This window comes from Ammospiza caudacuta, chromosome 1 (assembly GCF_027887145.1).
Source record: "Ammospiza caudacuta isolate bAmmCau1 chromosome 1, bAmmCau1.pri, whole genome shotgun sequence".
NCBI lineage: Eukaryota > Metazoa > Chordata > Aves > Passeriformes > Passerellidae > Ammospiza > Ammospiza caudacuta.
This window is the reverse complement of record NC_080593.1, coordinates 20,767,030-20,791,362: the sequence shown is the minus strand read 5'-3', so window position 1 is coordinate 20,791,362 and position 24,333 is coordinate 20,767,030. Positions and strand designations below refer to the sequence as shown.

At 38.3% G+C, this 24,333-nt stretch overlaps 1 protein-coding gene across 2 annotated transcripts in view; it reads left to right on the top strand.

Annotated features, from left to right (window-relative positions):
- SLC39A12 (solute carrier family 39 member 12) overlaps nt 1-14,379 on the top strand; it is a 33,555-nt gene extending 19,176 nt beyond the window's left edge. The window contains exons 7-12 of one of the 2 annotated variants that reach the window (XM_058814148.1): nt 444-596; nt 1,792-1,902; nt 4,138-4,201; nt 7,833-7,991; nt 9,325-9,512; nt 13,820-14,379. In XM_058814148.1, the coding sequence (XP_058670131.1) occupies nt 444-596; nt 1,792-1,902; nt 4,138-4,201; nt 7,833-7,991; nt 9,325-9,512; nt 13,820-13,948 (804 nt within the window). In that variant the 3' untranslated portion in view covers nt 13,949-14,379. The remainder of the gene's footprint in view (nt 1-443; nt 597-1,791; nt 1,903-4,137; nt 4,202-7,832; nt 7,992-9,324; nt 9,513-13,819) is intronic. The other variant, XM_058814156.1, reaches the window with a different exon arrangement.
- The last annotated feature ends 9,954 nt before the right edge of the window (nt 14,380-24,333 follow it).

Sequence of the window (24,333 nt, the reverse complement as noted above, 5' to 3'; positions counted from 1 at the left end):
AGCCTCTCCTCATAAGAGAGATGCTCCAGTCCCCTAAACATCTTTGTGTCCTCTGCTGGACCCTCTCCGGTATCTCCTTATCTATTTTTGATATGAAGTTTGCATGTTAAGATAATGCAAGTAATTTTTATAGAGTTTTACCATCAATATATTGCAAACAAAATATATCTCGTATATATAAATGGTGATTTCATAAAATTGTCCCTAAAAATAATGTTACTTTCACCACTGAGAGATGAAGAAGTGTAGCTGTGCTCCTCGTGATTAATTTCATCCTCTATTATTCAGCTGATTATTTAAAAACACAATTTAACTTTGGCAGAACTGAGAACTGGGAAAATAAAATTCTGAGAATAAAATGAATTAATGCATTATGGCTTGCTGTAGGAAAAATTAAAACATTGGCATTTAATTTTTTTTTAACTTTATTTCTTTTATTTTAGACTCTTGGTTTGCATAAACATGAAGCACAAGAGGTAGAACATTTCTATGAGGGAAAAGAATATATTTGGAAACTTTTGGGAATAATTGGAGGAATTCATGGATTTTTTCTGATAGAAAAGTGTTTCTTTCTTTTGGTAACACCTCGTGACCAGGTAAAGCTTTGTACAATTCACCCTTTAAAAAAAAATTTTTGTATTTTGAGATTCTGCAATGCACAGAATGTTAAAATGATTGTGGAAATTAATTATCATTTCTGTAGGTTAAATGAAGCATAGATAATTGCTTGCCAAAGTGGTCCTACCAGATTGACCTTCAGCTTCTATTTTGCTTTGCTCTGTGGATTGTGCTTGCTTCATGAGTGTGTTTCATGTATTTATAATTCCAGAAAGGGAACAGATAATCAAACATGTTCCATGAGTCTGCATTCATGAGTCACACTGGAGCAGGTTAAAGTGTGTATCCATATGAAATAGCAGTGACTGTTGTTTGCTCTAGGCTCTGTTTGAAGAGGAGAAAGATGCAATGGAAAGATAAATATTTTCAAGATATTTTCAAGACTGATATCTTAAAATTTCCAAATTGTTTTTGATCCCTATCCCAGTGATGTGAAAATCTAATATGTATGTTACAGTCAGTAGGACCCAATTTTTATTAATAGGATCTCCTTGCTACAGCCATGCTTACAGTAATTGTATTACTTTATTTCAGTATGGCTGGAGCCTGAAAATATGAATATGCACAAGGATAGAATGCAGCACAAAAAGTGATGGCTCATTAAGTTTCTCAGCATGAGACAATCCTGATGTCACTTAAGAAGGAGAAACCTTTGCTTGTTCTGTTTACAGAGAGTGTGAAGACTGGCCTGGTTTAGGCCTCAATGACTCCCTATCCCCACTACCTTTGAGTCATCCATAAGAATATAATGTGAGATTATTGGGATGAGAGTATTTTGATGATGGTGATATTTTATTTTCCTGGTAAAAAGGAGTCCTTTTTGTTCCTTGTTTGAGAGAAGGGTTTTATCACCATCCCACCAATTTTTAAACCTTTTGTACTGAGAACTAGATGAATCCTCAGAGTTAATTTTTATATCTATCTCAGCTTAAAATTTGAATTTGATTTTTAAAATACATTAAGTTTTATCAGACCTTTGTGATTGTCACTGATATATCTGATTCACTTTTCAGAGATTTTTCAGTTGTTTTTTAACATTTAAGGAAATGTTGATCTTTTTCAGCAGATTTTTTTTTTTAATAATTAAAAATGCTAAATTTTCACAAAAGACTGAGAGATGCTGCACCTGTGTTCGTTGGATTTCAGAACTAATTTCAAAGCATCTTCATTCAGCAGGGCCTTTCTTTAGTTAATGGGCACTGGGGACATTCCCATGATCTTCCAGTGGAGTCTGAATTAAATGAGCTTTCAGGCAGAGGCAAATCTACTTCAACCATACAGTTGGTAGGTTACCAATATGACATAATTCCCTAAATTTAAATTCTTCTTTCTCTGTTCCTCTAAAGAAATTAACAAAATTAATGTAATAAATCAGTATTATTTTTCAGTCTTTATTGATTTGTTGTTTATTACTTGACATGATTGTCAAGAATCTCTCGATTTTGAAGTTTATAATGAGCTTTCACAGATATATCAAGAACAGATATTTTACAGTAACTTTTCTTAAGTGTGTATCAGATTGATATAACAATATGCTTCCTGTATTGTTATACATTTTGTTGATAAAATTCTTGAATCTTTTCCTTCTCCTTTCCTTTTATACATTGATCATATGTAAAGGCAGACTCTCCCTTAGGAAAAACTCTGGAACTTCCTGCAATGAGAGTTAAGTGCATAATTAATGAACAGATTAAATCCTGGACTGTTCTTGGGCATTTTTCCACAGATTTGAAGAGCAATGTAAATGCTTTAGATAGCTGAGAATGGTGCTCACCTATAAGAAGTTACATACTTTTAGATTTAGTATCCAGACAGATAAATCTTTGCAAATTAAATTGAGTCATAAGTTTTACCCTGTTTTCTCTTTCTTTCAACAAATGTCTTCAGTTTATATCCAGTATCTTGATGCATAGGTGAACTCCATTTTACTAATGTAGTTGTGATGGGCAACAGCCTCGTGAGTCACCACTAATCTCTAAAACACAGTTGGAAAACTCTCAATAAAAACCAGATCAAACAGAGGAGTGAAGCATGGTTACTATTTTGTGAGACATGTCAAAGCTTCCTGTTGATGATAATGAATGAACATGTTGTTCCCCTCAGATGCAAAATCCCCCCCCCCCCCATAGTTCTATACAGATCACAATATCTATATGGAATTAGCCTGGCTGAGCTGGTTTACACAAGAGCATCCAATTTTTCAGAATCATGTGAGTAATACTAAGACAAACACTGGTTGACTGAGAAGAACTTATAAATCCTTCAGATCAGTAATTAGTCTTGCAGATTTGACTCACAGTTCAAGGAAGTGGCATGTGAATAAATATAGGAGAAGTGGAACAATTACTGGAATTCATATGACTGGCTGCAATCATGGGAACTAGAGACATTTATGTTCCCTTTAAAATGTAGAATATGAGAAACAATTCTTTTTCCTTTTCTCCTCATGCTTCTACAGAACATATCCTTCATCACAACCAATAAACATATCCTATTTTGTTTGCACATCTCTGGTACAGTTTTTGGAGTGGTGGCTGCTGTCCCTAACAGAGCTCTTGTGCTATTCTTGACTCCACTGCCTACTATAATAGTTTTAACATACTTTTCGGGAAAAAAGCCCTCAGAAATTAAAACTCAGTCTTTCTAGTTTCAAGCAAACAAGTTTTTTGGCTTCTCTCTCCCTCCCATGAATTTCTAATTTCTTCCATCAGAAAGCAAAGCCCCAAGGAGGTAGTGACGGTGAGAGATTATTCATGTTCTCCCTTATCTCCCTACAGTTGCAATATCTATTAATTAAATGTTAGGGCTGGTGCCTCAATTTATCTCTCTAGGATAAGGAGGAAGTCATTTTCTCTTTCCTCACGTGAAGTAAGAGTAAATTTCACCATGGAGTGCACTCAAGTGCTATGCCCAGCCAGTGCTGCCTGGTCCTGAGATTAGGCCCTTGCTGAAAGCCAAGACACAAGGCACTGGAGGCTGCACCACCCCCTGAAGAAAAACCCCTATATTTTGAAAGGGGATGAAACCTACTGATGATCATATTTTTAAGTCTTGTGTTTTCACACAAAAACTGTGAAGAACATGAGTAGCTAAAAGTCTCTACCTCTTTTTCCCTGGAAATCCTATGGACACATTCTCCAGGAAAATACAGTTATCCAGGCATGACAAAATCAAAACATGCAATTTTAATTATAATGTCCCTTCTAGTCTTTGGCTCAGATTTTTGTGCATTCAAGCAGAAGTGTGGCTTCCTTGGGTTACAACAATGCCTATGCATGTATTTCTTCCTACCTGAATTAGACTTAACCCTCTCCGGGAGAGGTAGATTTCTTTTTTATGTGTTTCTGCAGTACCAATCACACTGCCAGTGGCCAGTAAATTTTTCTAATGACATCTGTGCAAATAACCATTGACTATCTTTAATTCAAATAGCTTGAACTTTGTTGATATTTTCCTGTATTTATGGCAGCAGCTGGAAGACACTCTTAACACTGACCCATTATCTTTGCTTTTAACTAGAGAAGCCCGGAAGATTCGGAACCTGCTGAAGTTCCTCCAGACAGCAAGGTGATCAGCAAAAAAAGTTAGTATCAATAAAAAACTAGACAAGACAGGAAAATCCTTCAGACCTAAGATGGAATTGAAAGTGTGCAGCTGGCTTAGCTCTGTGTTTGCTGTGTGACACATCATCACATCTGATGGCGCCTGGCTACATAATTTAATCTCTGCTTAAAGACCTTCTCAGCTGCCAACCCTGTAATTGTGAAGTTCATTAATCTCACACTGTCCTTGCTTTAGTATTTGCTGTCTCACTGTTGTAATCTATTTTCCTAAAGTCTTTGCTTAAAGGGAAATAGTCAAAAATTAATACAAGACATATTTTTTAATTTTAAACTTAGCTCAGGCTTTTATTTCTGAAAATGGTGAAACATTTTTTGTAGGCTTGCTGCGCTAATATAATTCTGCATCCTTTTTCTCTTACACAGTAAAGCAATAGACTCTTTAAAGCAGTAATGATTTATCACAGGCATGGAATTACAGCCTCATGATGGCTCTCAGTTTTAGAGTAATCTGTTTGCTTCTGAGAATTTTGATAACTTCTGTCTTCTGTGGTTTTTTGCTGCTTAGTAAAATTACGAAAATAGAGTATAAACCAAACTTTGCCTTAAACTGTACCTTGTGACCTTGGTGAATTCAGTAGAGTTGCAGTCATTCAACTGACAGAATAATATTTTAATTGAAATCAGTTTCTTTACTATAATTAACTCCCCTTTATTTTGTGATCTCAGGTCATCAGTTTGATTTATTTAATTGTGTCATTATCTTCTTCTAGGTTCTTAATGTTCTCTTCTGTTCTTGCGGATTTCATTTCTATTTCTGAAGCATTAGAAATCTGGATTTTCATTTCTTCTCTTTCACCTCTCCAGTATACACAGTCCAATGCCAGTTTAAACATGACTAGAGATGGTTCATCTCTAGATGTTTCTGTTTGGTTCAGTCATCATAACCTGCTAAGCAACAACAAATTTCTAGTGATCTCAATGTTATTTGTTCCAAGTTACTAAATTTGGGATAGTGTCTCAGTAATTTTGTTTAGTTTAATTTTTTTCTCATACCTCAGTCTTACTTCCATAAATTAAACCTTAGTAGGGAAGGGGGGGAAGTAATTTGTTGAGGTTTGTTTTTTTGTAGGGGGTGGGGGAATTCATAATTACAAAAGTGTGTTTTGTTATGTTTCTTTTAAACAGCTAAGAGCATAAACATACCTGGGTACCTTGATACTGAGTGAGGTCCTTCTTCCCCAAAACTTAATGGAATCTGTGGGTCTAAGAGAGAAGCCAGAACTGCAAAGTTTCACTGTAAATGCCTGTCAAATAGGACTGCAAAAAGGGCCAATCACATAGATAGTCAGGGAGTAACTTAGAAAGCAAAAAAATTTCTAAATAAAAAGACATCTGACTGGCCCTCTCTGCATATATCCATACTTGTTCTACCAATATCAGAGAAGACCAAACAGTAGCATTTTATACTTGTTGTACTTTATGACACTTTACTTGACTAGAAATATTTTTTCTGTGTTAGTCATGGAAACATTGGAAAATATCTATTTATGGATAACTTTTTGCTTTAAACTCTTATTCTAAACCTAAGAAGTGTATGGTTGAGGTCCTGTACCCATTAGTTTTATGAAAATTATAGAAAAGAATTTGCTATGAGTTCTGGTCTCCTATTTAAGCAAAGAAAAAAAGTAAGATTGTTGGATGGAGAAGAAGAGGCTTTGTAGAAAAAGTTAAGGTACTAAGTTAATAGTTAATACTTTGTGTTGGAATATAATGCAGTGAGATAATTGCCAGTAACAAAGTTGCTTTAAAATAGGTTGAAAGTAAAGTAAGATAAACATTCAGATTTGTTTATACATGCATCTTCTTAACTTTCTGTCAAGTAAGTTCAGAAAGCTTATAGCTGTAATTGCTCCACAATGTTAACCTGATCCCTGTGTTATATTAAAACATCCTGGAATGAGTTCCAGTAATCATGGTATATCTTCTCCAGCAATCAGATACTTGAACAAAACAGACTAATAAGACCTCAGAGCAGGCCATGAATTCATCCTGGCCAGTGCTTATTACAAATCACAAACTTATTGCAAGGCAGCAATCTATTATTGCTGTGTAATTCATGCTCTGCACTATTGATCATAAACTGCCCATGGTGTTTAGAGAGTACTGTGCAAACTGGGGACATCCACGTCCTGCTCTGTAAGCTGGCAGCAAAATCTAACAAGCCTGCCAATTTTTCTGAACCCACAGAGCTCCCAGACAACCAGGGAGGATTTTCTGAATACGGTTGTTAGGCTTTTATGTGCTCTGTGTTTTTTTTTATAATAGTCTGAAGACTTCAGTTCTAGCCAGTTTCTGTGAGAAAAATATCTCCCCCATCACTATAAAATGGTCATCTCAGAGGAACATTACTGGAGTGGGACCTGGTAATAACTGTATTCAGACAGATCGCTGCAGCTTGACGTTTGCTCCTTAGTCTGTCATATTATGTCTATGGGGGGGTCACCAGAAGTCAGAAAAATACATATTTAGGGCCCAAATCATGACTCTGCTCCTTCAGGCACGAAACAAACCCTTTTCAAAGTGTTCTGCCCATTCTGTGCAGAGGGAAGCTGGATGAGTTTCTTGGCAGACGTTAGGCAGCCCTGACTGTAAGACTGTGGATTAAATGAATGAAAAAATACAGGATGGGCAGCCAATTGTGTGTTGCTAAGTTTAGACGTTGAACCTGTATGGAGCCTTGCTGCTTCTTGAAGAGATAAACTGCCTCCCTGGGAATCTGTTCAGCATTCCACCCAGCTGTCTCTGTTGCAGGCTGGGCAGAGAGACCATCCCTAATTCCCTAGCCTGATTCCAGTACTTGCATCGCTAGTAGCACCTTTCCACTCATGTCAGGTGACCTGGTGCCATGAACACCCAGTACACTGTTCCACACTGAAGGTCACAGGGCAGCATGGGAAAGACAAACAGCCATCCAGACCACGAGCAGTGCTCCAGATAGGAGTACTGTGAGCATAACAGCCATTAATTGATTGGAACAAATGTTGGATATAAGCATGCTGTAACCCTGTTCTATAAGTAATACTCCGAGGCTTGCTGTATTTTATTTCTATTTTTCACTGTAATGCAATTGCATAAAAAAAACAGATCCTGCAAATACTACTCAGTAGCAGCAAGCTTTACAGGATTAAAACTATCAGCTGTGTGAGACCAAATATTCATCTTCCCTATAGCTCTGCAATTCTGTGAACAATGGAGGAAGAACCCCAAATAACAACTAGAAGACTTGTGCGAATTTCATTAAATAAAGAAAGATTTATAAAGAGCCTTAGGATGCTTCATTAGACAGGACACAAACTGAATTTTTTGTTTAATAGTTAACCTAGTAAGAATAAGAAAGTTATTTCTTGGTATTTGCATCTCATTTTGATTTGTTCTGGAACCTACTTTTTTTTGTTTCAAATGTATTGAAGGAAGTGCAATAACAAGGAAAAGTCAGTTAAACAATATTTCCCTCTGATTATTATGACTTTTTGTAATGTTATATGAAAAGTCACCAGAAACCCCAAATCTTTTGTAACATAACAAAACTTGCAATATCTGTGTGGGTTAATATTGGGCTTTTCATCTATTTGTTTGTTTTTCTTTTTTGAGGTAAAAAAATCAGCTTGTTAGCAATAATGGTTCTGGTGGGAGACAGTCTTCACAATTTTGCTGATGGCTTGGCAATAGGAGCAGCATTTTCATCCTCAACAGAAACAGGTGTGACAACGACTGTTGCTATTTTATGCCATGAAATTCCTCACGAAATGGGTAAGAAATATATGTATGTATTTTTCCTGATTGACTTTGTATTTCCAGGTTTCCAAAAATTTCTTTCCTGTATGACATTTTTGGGAATTCTTGCTTACAGCATCATGAATTACAGTGTTACAATGTGAGACTGATACTTTCTTTGCCCTTCACCAAAACCAGAGGAGGCTGCTGCACTCATTACTGGATTCCCTCCCATTTGACCTTCTCCAGATGCAAATGACCTCAGGGCAAGAGTGACCTGTTGTTCTTATGTGTACAGACACAAAAAATAATAAACTGTAAGCAAGACCTAGGCCATGCCTGACACAACAGGTTATCCAAGAATTTCAATATGCAGCAGAGCTACTTAGCAAGTATTCCTCTTGCTACCCTCATTCCTGCTGCTAATTTTACTTTGGACAGGACAGGAGGATTGTTCTGTTGTATTACTGCCCTTGATTGACTTTTTCTGGTAAAACTTTCAGCATGACTGAAGCTGCTCCTGATATTGTGTTGATGAATGTTTATGATTGGGAAGTTTGATTTGAGAACTGCAGGTTCTCATTTCTATCATTAAATGACTGAAGATTTCATGTACTATGTAGAAAACTCCTCCAGACAAAAAGGGGGGATGGAGGATTGCTGTAAATCTGGTAACTCTTGTTTGCATAGCAAAGCAAATTGAAATACTTGACAGTTACCTCCAAAGACACCTTCTTAATTCTGGGGCAATAGTGCCCCAGTGTCAAAGTGACATTTTTACAGTCATGGAGCAAAATTTTTCAAATCTTCTAGTTTTGGCCTGCTATGAAATCTTTCATTTTAGAAGAAAAATGTGTGATGGGGTTCTGATGTACAGCTTACTGCCAGTGATTAGGGGTGGAATCAGTGGGATTAAACTCAAACTGGCATCAGACTGGTATAGATTACTCTGACTTGCAGCACCTGTAAAACACTTAAAGACTATGCTGCAAATATACCCACATGATTTGAACTGGCAAGTTCCCAGTGGAGAAAGATTTAGAAACTCTGGGAAACCATGTGACTTCACTTTTGCATGTATCCAAGCTGGAAATGTCACGGAACACAGAGAACTAACAGAAAGCCACTCCTCAATACTGTATGCTATCTTTAGGAACAGCTAAACAAGTACAAGTCAATTCTTTGTTGTTTTGGGATTTTTATTTCATACAGGACAAGTTTATAACTAATTCTACAGAATTCTAAAGGCAGGTATCCATCATTCACTATCTTTGTGCATATCTTTATGGTTTTCCTTCATGTTTTATTACCAAGAGTCTTAAAAATACATTTATCAGCTAAATAATAAATGTTCTTCTTTTCTATGCAGGAGATTTTGCTGTGCTGCTAAGTACAGGGCTCCCAACGAAGATTGCAATTTTGATGAATTTTATAAGTGCACTAACAGCATTCTTAGGACTTTATATTGGCCTTTCTCTATCAACTGACCCATCCATTCAAAACTGGATCTTTACTATTACAGCTGGAATGTTCTTGTATTTATCTTTAGCAGAAATGGTGAGAACTTCAGTCTATTTCTATATTTTCTTTATAGCATAGCCACATCATAGATGAGTGTCAGACAAATGCAGGAGGATGAACTTGGAGACAAAAAGAGCTTGTTAGGAAGAGCATGTTGTCTGCCCTGTGTGTGTACAGTGCTTAAAAAAGTAATCTGTTATTTTTCTGTGTCACTCTCATGCTAGGTGCCATTATAATGAACAGGGGAAATAAAGATCATTAAGAGATTAAATAAGAAAATGATATAATGAAATTTTAGAGTATTTAAAAAAAATCTTTTAAAGACTTTCAAACAATGTATTTTTAGTTATTTAGTAAAATATATATTTGAACTTTCAGGGGTTTCAAGATCTTGAAATTTTTTTTCTTTTTCTGCCCTTTTCTTATATATTTTTCACCCTTTGTTTCAATACAAACTTGCAGTTTCAGAATTTAAATGTAAGATGCTTATCCTGAATCCTTCCTTTTTGTCCTAGGGATGCTTCAATTAGACCTTAAGTAACAAAAAAGCTTTCAGATTACTGTAACTTTTTATAGTTGCCCAATATTTTTCATACACCCTGTTCAATAGCAATGATTGTATAAGAAAAAAATAAAGTGTGAAGATACAGGGTAGGAGGAAGGTCTGAGCAAAAATGTGGAGCAATCATAGGTCATAGTAGACACCTCAGACCACATAATTTATTGAAAGATGGATAACAGTTACACTTGTAGCTATGCAGGCCTTAAATGCCTGCCCAGCTTTGTCACACGGATCTTTAACCATCATGTGTTGATGTAAAGTCCCTTGCAAGCTCCTCCACAAAGATGGAATGTTTTGAGTGAGGAGATCAAGAGGGAGAAAAAAAGAAGTGTCTTCATAAATTATTACTTTGTTTTTTTCCCAAGGCTGTCTGTCTCTCCCTTGTGTTCATTACCACTTTGTGCCTAAGATGCTCTTTACCAGGTTCAGGCATCATACTTTAAATCTGATATGCCATTCCAGTATTATGACCTATTTAAAATTCTACTTACAGTAATTGATCTTAGACCTTGGTAGCATTTTAGTCTATTTTTGCTATTGTAACTAGAGCAAAATGAACATAAAGTTCACCTAAGAGCTTAAGAGAGAATGGCCAAAGGATTGTGGATGTGTCAACAGTCCTGACTGAGGTAGTAAATAACAGACAAGAACACTGTGTACCAAGATGCAGCTTGTTCTGACAGAGAAATTTGGAAGTGAGGCTGCCTACCAACTGTCTAGGCATGGTTTTACTGATGGGGCTAGGAACAGTGTACACGCATTTTTCCTTCAGTGTAGGATCAGCATTCATCAAGGATCCACAAGCTCCTAGAACAATACCATGTTTTTCCCTCAGTCTTCAAAGCAATGTGCCAGCTGTAAATACCAAGAGAAAATATAGTTCCAGGCAGAGACAGGGACATGCTTTGCCTGGTTCTTAGCTTGTCATCATAATCTTAGTCTTGATGAGAAGGGAAGAAAAAATGGAGAGAGAGGGGAGGATAATATTTCTCTCAATTTCTTTTATTAAGATGACTCTTACCAGCCTTTCTCTGCATTTTGTGAAAAGAACTGTCATTGGGTGGCTCACCTGTTTGTCAGTGTCAAATATCACAGGGATTATTTTATTTAAATATATTTATGTAGCGCTGCAGGCATCTATAGGTCTGAAAAGTTTTGTGTTCATATAGTACATCTCAAGAGAAAATGAGCCAGTCTTTTTGTATTTTTCTACTTTCTGCACAGAAATAGGTTCTATACTGTGCTGTACTCTCATCTACAAACAACAGTCATCAGTGCTCCTGCCAGTGGTGTACAAGCACTCAGTAGTACACAGAGTTTGACTGTAATTTTCAGTACTTGATTTATGGACTTTCACATATTCATGTGCTTGTCAGAATAGCATTTAAATAAAACTGAACAGCCTCACTGCTTTCTGCACTGAGGAACACTGAGGCGTGTGAGTGGAGGTTTGTTGACAGAACAGCACTGCAAGACTGCCACCACAGACAAAGTAGCTCAAATCTACTTCTGTGGTTAATTAAAGGTTTTTCATTCCTACAAATGGCATTGTAACTCCATTAGCAAGCGGGGTAGACTAATAATTTCAGAAACTGAATAAGGAACAAAAGATAAAATCACTTATATCCATCATTTTTCACCAAGACATCATACAAAACTGGAGTTCACTCTGATTAATTTTAAAAATGTTTTCAATTTTGAAGATAAGAGGGTAGTTTTTAAAATGATTTGCTGGACTGTTGCAGTGCAGCAGCCATGCCACATGTGCCTAGCCAGTACATGCCTGAGAGCCTCTCATGCCTTCTTGCAGCATGCTGCTTCCTATTTCTTCTTATCTTTTGTGCACTCATGATAACATGAGCTGGAGTAGAACAGAGCAGTCCCTTGATTAGCAGTACCTCTTTTGCCTCTGACAGACTTGAAGCATTAGCAAGTGTGATAGCTCCCAGCAGCTTGGATGTAGTGCTACGTTCCCTTAACTCACGGTTTGCATCTGCCGGTTAAATAGGTTTATGCTTTTTAACAACATTCTCTCTGCTGTACCACAAGGTTTTTTGCCCAGAGAGAACTGGGTGACCATGGCTGATATTGTGACAGCAGCCATTTTATTTTAACAGGTAAGCAGGGATGTCACACTAGGTATGGCTGTAGAAATGGTTGGTGTGTTGGTTACATGCACGTAGGTTAGATGGAGGGAGCAGACATCAGCATGGGACATGGAAAGGGTACTACTTTCTAAGAATTCCTTTTGAAAACTCTCTTAGGAGCCTACTGTGCATGTGTGCAGCTCCTAAATTGTCATTGACAGTAATAAATAGTCACTGACAACAATGAAAATTAAATTTTGCAGTGGGAGGAGAAAATTTTCCTGTTTGGAGAACTTTTCACTCAAGCACTGGGGAAGAGGAAAAAATAGACTGATTATAAGGATAAATAAGAAAGACTAAACATCTAGACTGGGACCCTGGATTCAGGCTTGGTCTTAATTAACAGTTTTTGCTTATATACACAAAAAACTCTGTGTGCTCTGAGCACTTAAAACCATCAGTTCAGAGTTTGATTTACATAAGAACTTTGAGGTGTTTACACTTGCTTTAGATGAAAAGTTTATGATTATCTTTAAACACTGATCAAATATGACTACATAAGCTTCTGTACTGTAATTTAAACCACTGCTTTGTTGTAATAAAAATCCAGGGCATTTGGGTTTCCCTGTTTTTTTTCAGGCAAAGCTTTAAAGTGGAGGCAGATTTTTCAGCCCAGTTTTGTTTTGAGCCCAGGCCAACTTTGAGAGAAAGAAGAACACAGAAGCAGCAGCCCCAGAGACCCCCCTCTGACAGAGGGAAGGACAAGCATAGCAAACACTCCTGTTTACCTCCTTGGTCAGCACCACTCCACTGTCTCCCAGTGGCTGCTGCTGTTACAGCTCCTGTGAAGAGCCTCCAAAGTGCACAGGAACTCAGTAGTTTTATTCAAGCAGAAAAAAAACACACAACCAAAACCAGAGGTCAGCACCAGACTATTGCTCTGTATTTTTTTCCAGAGTTGATGTGACACTATTAGCAGACATCAGTGTTTCCCCTGAATAAAGCAGAAATATTAAGAGAATTTGAACCGGAGGCACCATTTCTGCAAGCTGTGTTTAGACACATATTTAGTTTAAGCCTTTGATAAAACACACTGTAGAGTGAAAGGTCAATGCAAGTAGCTTTTATTATTATTATAAACAAGTGTTGCTCCATTACATGATTTAAAACTCACAGAGAAAGATACTAAACATGTTTTTTTCAAGCATATTATAAAAGTCCTGTTTTCTACTTGCACATTTCCTAAAGTCCAAGTAAATAGGAGTGTTGTCAGTTATTTCAGAAAAAGCATGATTGACCCTATGTATAGTACTGAGGCAAAAAATACTCCAACTAGTTTATTCCCACAAAAGGAAATCACTAATTTTACTAAATAAGCATTTCCTTGCAGACAGCTGTATAAAATTACTACAAAGTATTGAGATGTTAACGAATTTCGGAATCTTGTTTATCATTCTTGTCAGTGCTAGTAAAAGAATCAAAGTGGGTAGAATTTGATTAATTTAAATATTTCGCTGTCAGGATCAACTTTGTCAAAATGTACAGAAAATGCTACACATTTATAACTATAGTCAGAAGCTCAGCATTTTGAAAATTACTTTTTTTTAAATGAAGTTTGTCTTGTTTTCCCATAACTTTTTTTCCCACAGATGAATGTATCTGGCTCTCATTCTGCTGTCTTATTCTATTTTTAGCTTCCTGAAATGACTCATATTCAGACACGGCGACCCTGGTTGATGTTTCTCCTACAGAACCTTGGATTACTATTAGGCTGGCTTTGCCTCTTACTTTTGGCTGTATTTGAACAGAAAATTAAAATATAAGTTTTCTGTTGGAAATCTCAAAGTACCACTTATGACAGTGGATAGCATTATTCACAATTTTGTTATGTCTGCCATAGTAATATGTAAATTAAGTTGCTGGGATTTTATATCTGAACAGTAGATAACTATTTTACTTTATTAACTTATTGTTCAGATTTTTGTAATTATTTTTTTGTAAACATGAATGTTTAGAATTCTGTTATATTTGTTACTGAATTTACCAGATCCCATGCTCAAACTCACAGGAGCTTTTGATTAGTTTTTATTGAGACTGTTCTAGTTGAATGTTCTAAGTGATCTCTGCCAGTCTGATTGAGGAAAAGAATAAAACACTTTTATATGCAATAATTAAAATGGACTAACCATAGTTGAATAATTTGAATATGGAATGGTTTTTTGCCTTTTAGTATTAAGAATTATTTCTTTAAATCTAAAAAGCATAGCAAAGCTGAACTGCTAAATGGCATAAAGCAATCTCATAAAGTTTGCACTTTATACTTTGTCAACGTAAAGATTCTCATCAGTTACATCCTACTGGACCACTGTGGCAGGAAAAAATGACAAGTGTAAATGTTGAAGTTTATGATGCAGAAATTTGGGAATACTCTTTTTTGGACTATAATGCAATTTCTCATATGTGTGATGGAACCTGTGACAGTCAAGCACTGGACTAACCACCTTTTGCATTGTCTCACCTCTGGTGGTTGCTTATATCAACTCCTTATGAAGAATTACAAAAAATATGTTTAAATTGCATTACCCTGATATGCCTTCCAAGCTCCTCAAATGAAGGGATTTCTTATTGCTTCTGAGACATCACATTCAATAAACACTTGCCTTCCTGTCAGCAATTAGCTTAATCATAGTTATGTGAGGTGCATTGTGGAAAGAGCTTTTTCAATTGTCTAGAGATCATGTAGCCTCACTGCAACTCCTCCCATCCTGAGTGATTTTTGTGTAATTTGTCCTCTCGATTTCAAGATAATTCTGCAGAAGTTGAGATGATTAATTTAATTTAGTTTTGCAGAACCAGGTCTGAAACAAATATACAAAGCTGAGCAGATTCCAGGAGGTATTGAATAACACTCAGCTGTGTGATTTCAGCTCTTTACATGATCTCAATTTCTGGTGCAAGGACTTCTTCGCTACCTTATTTATACTTTTGTATGAGAACTAAATTATGTTCTTTCTTTCTCCTCTGATGGGCTGTGGAAATAGGGAGAGCAAGTTACAGAACAGACATTTATTCTTTATGAAGCAACTGAAGTTTTCTTTTCTTTGTCTAAACTCTGTCCTGAAATATCTCTACATTATGACACAACACGACTGTGTCACAACGTGTCCTGTGTTTATTTGATAGCTCCTAGTGAAGGTACAATTCTCATATTACAGAGGGGATCAGAGTCTACTGTCCTACAGCAGACTGTCACACCTGTTAGTTCTCAAAAGCTTCATGGGCACCATACTAACTTATCAAAATACAAAGTGAAAAACAATACTGAATGGCACTGTTTATGATAGCCCACACTCATGGGCTTGTGAACTCTTAGTCAACCACTGACTAACCCTTAAGGAAAGAAAACCAAACTTAGAGATAATTTTAAAAGTAGATATGGATTCATTTTCAGTACCTGTTAGTTACAAGAAGCTGTAGCAAATGCCCCAATGCAAATCTAGACAAATTTAGTCCTGTACATTCTTTCAGAAACCTCGTTCCAAACAATTTATCCAGGGTAACACAGAAAGTCTCTATCTGACAAGGGAGTCAACTGAGCTCTTTTTAAGCTCTGAAGTACAATCCTAGCTTCTTTTATTTAGGTGTGCAAATATTACAATTGCTTTTTATGTTGATGTAACTTTGAAAGGTGAGTTGAGAAGCCATGTCAAATGCTTCTGTTTTAAAAGTTTTTTGTTTTTTTCCTGGAGATTTTACTTGATTTTATTAAGTTAATATTTTTAAAAATTGGTTTCTCAGTACTTCATCTGTTTGTATTGGCACTGAGCCACTTCATGACCTTCAGCTGTGACAGTCAATTCAAGCAATAGCAGGGCATCACTGGATGTAAGCAAAATCTATTCTTGTATCAGATGGTGCAAATGAATATTGGAAACATTCATTATTTCAAAAAGAAGAGTTACCAAGTTTGAATGCTTATGTATGCCTAATGTTTGCTTCCACGGAAAGCAAGATTACCAATATGATCCTGTTTTGGTAATGTTATTGTATTCTGAAACACTTGTCCACTATTTGTTAATGTGTCTGAAAGAGAACGAGTAATTTCTGACAGTGTGTATTTTAAAGTTGCATATGAGCAGAGGTTCCCATCCAGATACGTTCTGTGAACATATTGTATCTACATCTATTGAGAAAATGCCATCTTTTGGCTATATATGCTTATGAGGCATCTTGATCACATTCAACCAAATGTATTTGTACAGCTTCCACCACAGGCACAGATACATTGTCCGGAAAGCCAGTTAATCTTTATTTCTGTGACAGAGCTCTTTGGCTTTTGTGGTGTTTGTCAATAAGTGAGTAGTTCTATGATCATTTTACCCTGGTACGAAACCTGAACACCTGAAGTGTCATCAGCATTTGAAAGTTTGAATTCCTGTGGCAATTAGAGAGAATTTATCTCACTACTTAAGGTTAGTGCCTCTGCTGTAAATCTCTTTACATTAGTGTCTTTTAAAAGATACTGAAGGTGGAGTATTACCATATGTAAATCAGGACCTCTAGCCTTACAGAGGGCTGGAAACTGCTCCTATGGATCATTAAAACAGAAAACTAAAGAGTTTCTTATTACCTCTTCTCCAAAGAGATTCACCTGTCGACTTAACTGTTTTGGTCAATGTTCTCTAAAAATTCCACGAAAAATAACAGAATATGTTTTTGTGTCCTTACAGAAGAGAAGACTCAGAACAAGTGTTCTTATGATGCATTCTCTTTTAGTTTGTTTTAAATCTGTAGTTTGTTCATAGAGATTTGAAACATCTGTTTTTAAAGCCAGGTACATCTTTCTATTGCTTCAAACCTAGCAGACAGAGAACATAATATGCCAATGTTTTCATTGAGTCAAATCCTGAATAAGGCCTGCAGAACTTCATCACTTGCAGCCCATAAACCAGGACTAGATTTCTCTGTAAGAGGTGTGCAATTACTCAAACAGATGTTATGTGCTTGATGGAGAGATTACTTGGTGAGGTTTTACAGCCAGTCAGGCAGTCCTAACTAGATAATCATAATGTTCCTTTGAAACTTTAAATACATGAATCTATAGATAAAGGAATTTTTCTGGAAGAAGCTGTTTAGTGTTTCTCCCTTTCATCTATTCTTAGTTTTCAGGCACTCTTAAGATGAAGGTCTTGCTTTCCTACACAGAAAACTGGAAAGAAAAGGAAGGGTTGAAAGAATTTGTTTGCTACGGTATTTTTTCTTGGAAGTTAGATGGCAGAGGGCCTCATAAAGAATACTTCCAATTCCAAACTACCAGCGCTCCTGAGAGCTGACCTTGTACCTCTCTTTTCTGTATATGTTACACATTATCCAGTGACTCCTAAGATAAATAGTTCCTCCTTTGCAGTCAGTTATAGTAATGCCCTCAAGTTTCTGGAGCTCATCTGCATGTTTTAAATACTGCCATCTATTCCTTTACTGTATTTTATGCTTTAAACACGAATGTGGCCTTTTCTGCAGAGACAGTTTTTCTTATAAGAAAACACTGTTAGTTTTGGCATTTACCCTTGAATTGTTTTTCTATCACCCTGCCATTGCACTTGAGAAAGCAAATTATCATTGTAACAGTTTTGAACAGGTTTATATCTGCCTGATGTATGGATTAGAGCTGATACCCTATCAATGTTTCTAGCTTTTCTTTCTTTACAGTAACCTTTTGTCAAGCTTTCCTCTCATTTTAAAAATAAGCTACCTTCTATTGTGAGTGTAGCTGTAGGAATGCGACTACAGAAAATACAAGCAGTAGTTGCACAATGGCTTTAATCAAAACAAAAAGTCCTGCGATTTATTTCACCAGACCCACCTACATTCCCTTCTCCCCAAAAGAACAAAAAAATCCACACATGGAGCTGTTGCTCTGGGTCACGTAGGGGAATGTAAGAAGTGTCTCTTTCCTTTTATGTCCCTGATAACAGGACCAGCACAGACGCCTGGAGGCATCGGAGTCCCTGCCAGGCTGCGGTCGGCGGAGCAGGGCCCGGGGCAGGACTGGAGCCGCTCCCGGCTCGGAGCAGGGCCCGGGGCAGGGCTGGAGCCGCTCCCGGCTCGGAGCAGGGCCCGGGGCAGGGCTGGAGCCGCTCCCGGCTCGGAGCAGGGCCCGGGGCAGGGCTGGAGCCGCTCCCGGCTCGGAGCAGGGCCCGGGGCAGGGCTGGAGCCGCTCCCGGCTCGGAGCAGGGCCCGGGGCAGTGCTGGAGCCGCTCCCGGCACGGGACGGGCCCGGAGCAGGGCCCGGGGCAGGGCTGGAGCCGCTCCCGGCACGGGACGGGCCCGGAGCAGCCGGGCACTCCCGAGGGGCACCCGCGGGTGGCACCTGGGCCCTGGCAGCGGGAGGATCCAGGGGTTTAACCTGTCTCAGTCTGGGGCACGGTGGTTCACGCTGCCTGCTTTGGGAGTGAAAACTCTCGCGGAAGCTGTCGGGCCGATCCGCCGTGAGCGCGGCTCCGCAGGGCAGTGATCCATCCGATCCATCCGCAGGATCCCGCAGTCAGCGTGATCCCAGGGACCCCCAGGGAGATCCATCTCCACCCTACAGCTGCAGGGCACCCAAACGGAGCGCGGCGTGGCAGCCTCCCTCTGCCAGGGTCTCAGCTCTGCCATTGCCAGAGAGCATCAAGCATTACCTGGCAACCCAAATCCGCCCAGCAACCATTTACATATTGGCCCAAGATAGTGCCGACCGGCTCTAACGCAGTGCTATAGATGTGTCTGTATGTGACATCGTTTTGTTCCACTGCAGCTGGCTGGGGAACCCTCCTCCTCTTCCCAGGGGCCAGGAGGACCTAATTTGACCCATCCAAGAGAGATGAAATGAGATATGCATAGGGAAATAGACCGATCAATTATTATGGCATATTCCAGTCTTGATTTTAGATCACACCAAATTGTCTTCCATACACTCTCATGCTGCAGACAACGCCTGCACTGCTCTGTTGGGTGGCTGCCCAGGCTGTTCTCCTCAGGGCACAGGGCAGGTGAACAGCATAGCTCAGGCCTGGCAAATGTTTCAGAGCATCCCAGGTGTCCCTGTATTGCTGGTGCATCCACCAGCACACCACCTGAGGAACACTCTTTAGCTTTTCTGGCAAGGGCTTTCTACTGTTTGTTCTTTCCACCTGCTATGAAAATACCATAGCCCATATGATACAGGCTGTTATCTGTTCTTGTCGCCCACCCATGGGGATAGTTTTGGACAGGTTTTTTATTTCTTCAGAAAGGGAAACATAATGTTGGAGAATTACCTGAAAATCACACAGAAGGAGGTGCTGGTACACAGTGGTACCAGTAATGCATCTCATTTTTGGAGAGACACTGCTGTGAGTGCTGAGCACAAACACAAGAAAGTCATCTTTTGATTCCACGCTGAAGTGCGTTGGTGCTATCTTGGTACTCTTGGGTGATTTTATCACCAACAACTGGTAGAGTGCCCCAGTTTCAGGACTTCAAAGGCCATCTACACATTCCCGTGCAAAGGCATAGTATGAGCTCTGGAGCAAGAGTACACCTACTTTTTTGACTGTGATCCCAATCCAGAAGAGGATGGCTATTGAATTTAAGCATGCAACCTAATGCCAGCTATATACATGGTTCAGTGACTCAGGAGCAGGTAGCTATGATTATCAGCAAGTTTAGAAAGGTGTAAATGGGCAATATACATCTGGTGGTTCAGTATGTCCAGGACAGCACAGCAGCATTCAGAAAACATCCACGCTGTGCTATAGCCATGAATGCAGTTCTTTTCCCAGATATTATCCACATGAGAAGTCCCACACATGCTAAAATCATTCTGTTACACTCCAGAACATCACTGCTGATATTTTTGCACAAAGTTCCACAGAAAAAGAAAAAATGGATAAAAAGGTCTCTTCTGTAATATGGAAAAAAAACTCAACACAAGTGGCAATGCACTATAAATTGCACAGTGATTCCTCATGTTACACACATGCAAAGCATCTCCTTTTTCACTTTGAGACAAACAGGTCAAAACTGATACAGAACAGGAAAACCAGAACAAGGAACTCTCCAGAAGAAAGTTCTTATAGATGTGTAGGGTGTACAGGTGTAAATGGCAAAACAGACAACAAATACATAAAAAATTACTCTCTCCTCATTGCAGTACCTTCTCATTGACAAACACAAATCCCATACGATTTTCTCAAATATTGCCGGAAAATATTGTGGCTAAGAAGGTAAGTTTTAGCACTGGAAATAGTTCACATATTACAAAACAGATGACTTTCAATAACCCTTGAACTTGAGACAGGCATTGAAAATATGATCTATATGTTCATAGGCATGTAGGTTGGAAATCATATATTCACAGTTGATCAAATCAGTGTAATTTTGTGCACAGGATGTAAATTCCATCTCAAGTAATGAGAGGGAAAAAAGCTTACAGGAGCATAGTCCATTTTCTATCATTTCCTACTACCATAAAACCTAGTTTCAAATAGGCTTTTTGTACTTGCAATTAGCAAGAATATGCCATTTGTCTAGACAACAGAGTAGCTGAATACCTGATGTTTCTGGCATTATTAGAGTAGACTAAGAAAGCACATGACTATTTGCAAATTCCTTTCTAGCATGTAATATTTTAATACACCATCAAAATTCTTAGGTTGGAGTGCACACAATTAACCCTCATTCTTGACTGTGATTCCTGCTCATGGAACTGTGTTTTCTAGAAGTAATTAAAATGTATTTCACTTGAGTGAACTGGCTTTTTCTGTTTCCTTCCCTTTCTTTCACTTATTTTCTCCCACTAATATAATTCCTGATATATATTAAGTTTCAGTTTTGGTGGAGAAAATCTGATTTTTTTTCAGAGACATTTCTTTACTATAGTGTGTATTGGATCATGGGCAAGAGAGACTTCAGACAGAATGGTTTGAATTTTGAGGAAGCATAAATAGAGAAAGAGGTTCCTACTTTTTTTTTTTTTTTGGTTGGTTGGCTTGTTGTTTGAGGTGTTTTAACTTGTTTGTTATATTTTGTTATTAGAAAGTGTACTTCAGCTTTAAAAGAAAAAAGAAAAAACTAAAACCCCAATTAAAAAGTTAAATGTCAAGGTGTAAATACCAATGTTGGTATTCACCAGTTTACATTAGACTGCAAGTGATCAGGTCTTCTGCACATCTGCAATCACTCTTTTAAAGCTATTGCTTCCCAGCTGAGACATATTAACTGACCCTGGGCATGTGCCTAATGTTTTGAAAATTCTAAGGAAAACAACTGCTAACCACTTTCATTTCTACAGTCTACTAGTATTACAGATGAAGACACAGAAAAACAGTTTCTAATAATGGATAAATGTTGGATTTAGGCAATAAAAAACTGAAAATTTCTGGTGACTTGAAAAAGATATGTACTTGCAATACACTTGCAGTTTATAATTCAGGTATGAGTGTAAACTACAGCAATAACGAGAGTTGCTTTTGAGTATCTTGTATTGATTTCAAGTAAGAAATATTCCATACTTTTCCCTTCCAAACGCAAAGAGTATCTCAGACATTAAGAAAAAACCTTCAGATCCCTGGCTTTCTCATGAATTATATTTTTGTGCGTTCAGAATGGCTATTTGAATAGCAAAAAGGCTCTTTCCTGTCTTCTGCACTTTTGTCTTTTGCTACTTATTTCAGAAATAGCCACCTTTTACAAAGAATTGCCAAGCTTGTTCCTCAGGGAAATTGGTCCTTCACATGGTAAGACACAAAGTTTTGGCAGAAGAGACATTTGTATTCAATATATTCATGGTTGCAAAACAGCATCAGATGTCAGACTCAAGACTTTGCTCTCTAATGCTCTTAAAATCAGTGAGACTTTGCAGCATGAAAAGAATAAACCACTTCTGAATTCTCAGGTTTTTTTATTTCTATTGGCAAAATTTTACTAAATGCAGTAATTTCTGCTTCATTATCTTTTAAACAAAAGATGACACAGGCTTTTGGATTCTTTAGAACAAAACTCCTAAGTCTGCACAGTTCCTCTGTTACTGAGATCTACATGATAAGGAGATCATCTGAAATGCAGCTGGCAACCAGCACTGTTTCTCAAGTACTGAAAGTTCCTAGGCAGTACATTTGATGAAAAACACATTGCATGTTCATTTATCCCCTATGTCTATTTAAAATGTGAGATATAAACATCTCTACTACAGACCAACTCAAAACCCCTATATCTGGTTTACATCCTTCAGTCACCACAAGGACACTTCATTAGCTAATCCATTGTGAAACTGATTTTTAACAAAATAAAAACGAATTCAATTTGTTAAGTTTAACCAGATCATGTAATACCCTTCCAGTAAGTCTCCAGCACAGTTCTAACTGCCTTGTGTTATTATTTTCTGGTGACAGATAGGCTGCTACAAATACTTCTACCATAATTAATCTGCTCCAAGGGTAAAAAAAAAAAAGACAAAAGGGTTGAAAGTAAACTTCTAAATTACTTGGTACTGCACCTTACAGTGTGAGTGGGTCGTTGGGGTTTTGAGGTCTATGAATGTAAGACAAATAAGACAAAACAAATTCCCATGTAGTTATAGGGAAGGAGCAGTGTTTGATATGTCTGTGATGCCAGATAATAATCATCAATAGTAATGTAACAGTTTTGGCACTAGTCTGCTGTCTTTAACTCTGCCTGTTGGCTACACCTATTTTCATTTTATTCATATTGCCTACTTAAATGAGAAAATAATCAATTGAGCTCTCTCAGAGAAAATCAAACTAAGAAGACAGTTCCTTCACAAATGAGGTTTTTTCCGTGTCTTGTCTCTCACATTGTCTCATCAGCTGAATTCTGCAGAATGGCCAGGAAATTGTAAGAATTTCTACTAGAGTTCAACAGAAAGCTCAAAACATGGAGATTTCCAGCCAGTTTTAAGCAGCATCTTTGGGTGCTTCAAATAACCCCTAAGGCTTGGTAAGTTTGTCAATTTATAGTTAGATACAGCAAAAGAAACTTCATTAGATCTGTGGCCTTATCTTTGCACACGGCTTTGGAAGGGAGCACAAGGGCAGTCGACAGAAAAGAATTCTCAGTGAAAGGCCCCTGATATCTGCACAGAAACCACCTGTTTCTAGGTAAGGCTAATGCAAAAGGTAGCAAAATATATTAATCCTACCTTTTTCTCTAGAGTTTAGAGGCCTTTGAGATTGCAGGGACAATCCAGTCTGGTTCCAAAGAATTGGATGTAATCCTCTCCAGACAGTGCACACATTTTCTGTCAAAGATCTGCATCTGAACACTCCTCTGTTAGAGATTGGTTGAAGGAGGCTATTCTGCCAGGTTTTATAAAATGTAATTGCAGATCAGAATACTCAAAAACTAATCCAAAACTAGTTTGTCCATTTCTTGTGCATTTTCTCCAAGGCCTACTGTTCCTTGGAGCAAAAACTAGAATCCCCAAGTGATAAATTGGTAACCAGGCTGAAGAGAACAAGCCAAAGAAGAGCTGAGGTGGGCAAACACCTCTGGAGATTCTCTAGTCCAACCAACCAAGCTCAGAGCAGGCTCAGCTAGGCAAGGTTCCCCACAGTCATGTCCAGCTGAGTGTTGAGAATCTCCAAGGATGGAGACTGCACAGCCTCTCTGGGAACCTGTGCCAGAGCCCATCCACCCTGTTTCAATGTGTGCACTTCACCTCTTGTCCTGTCACTCAACACCACTGAGAAGAATCTGCCTCCATCTTCTGCACAACAACAGCTTAACTGCAAGTATCCATGCTCATGGACAGGATGCCCCCAGGCCTTCTCTTCCTGAGAGTGAGCAGTTCCAGCCCTCTCAGCTTCTCCTCATGCAGCAAATGCTACAGGCCCTTAAGCATCTTTGTAAAACTTTTCTGGCCTTGTATTTCCATTTTTCTAGTCCTGGGAAGTTCAGCACTGGGCCCAGCACTCCAGAGGTGTCTCATCAGGGCTGAGCAGAGAGGCAATGCAGGCAATGCTGATGGACAAGCTGGACATGAGCCAGCGATGTGTCCTTACAGCACAAAAGGGCAAAATTCTCCTTTGCAAAGATGATTTCCAGCTTGATCCCAGCCTGTACTGGTGCATGGGGTTATTCCTCCCCGGGGACAGGACTTGGCACTTCGACTGTTTTGAACTTGATGAGATTCCTGTTTGCCAATTTCTTCAGCCCATCCAGATCCCTC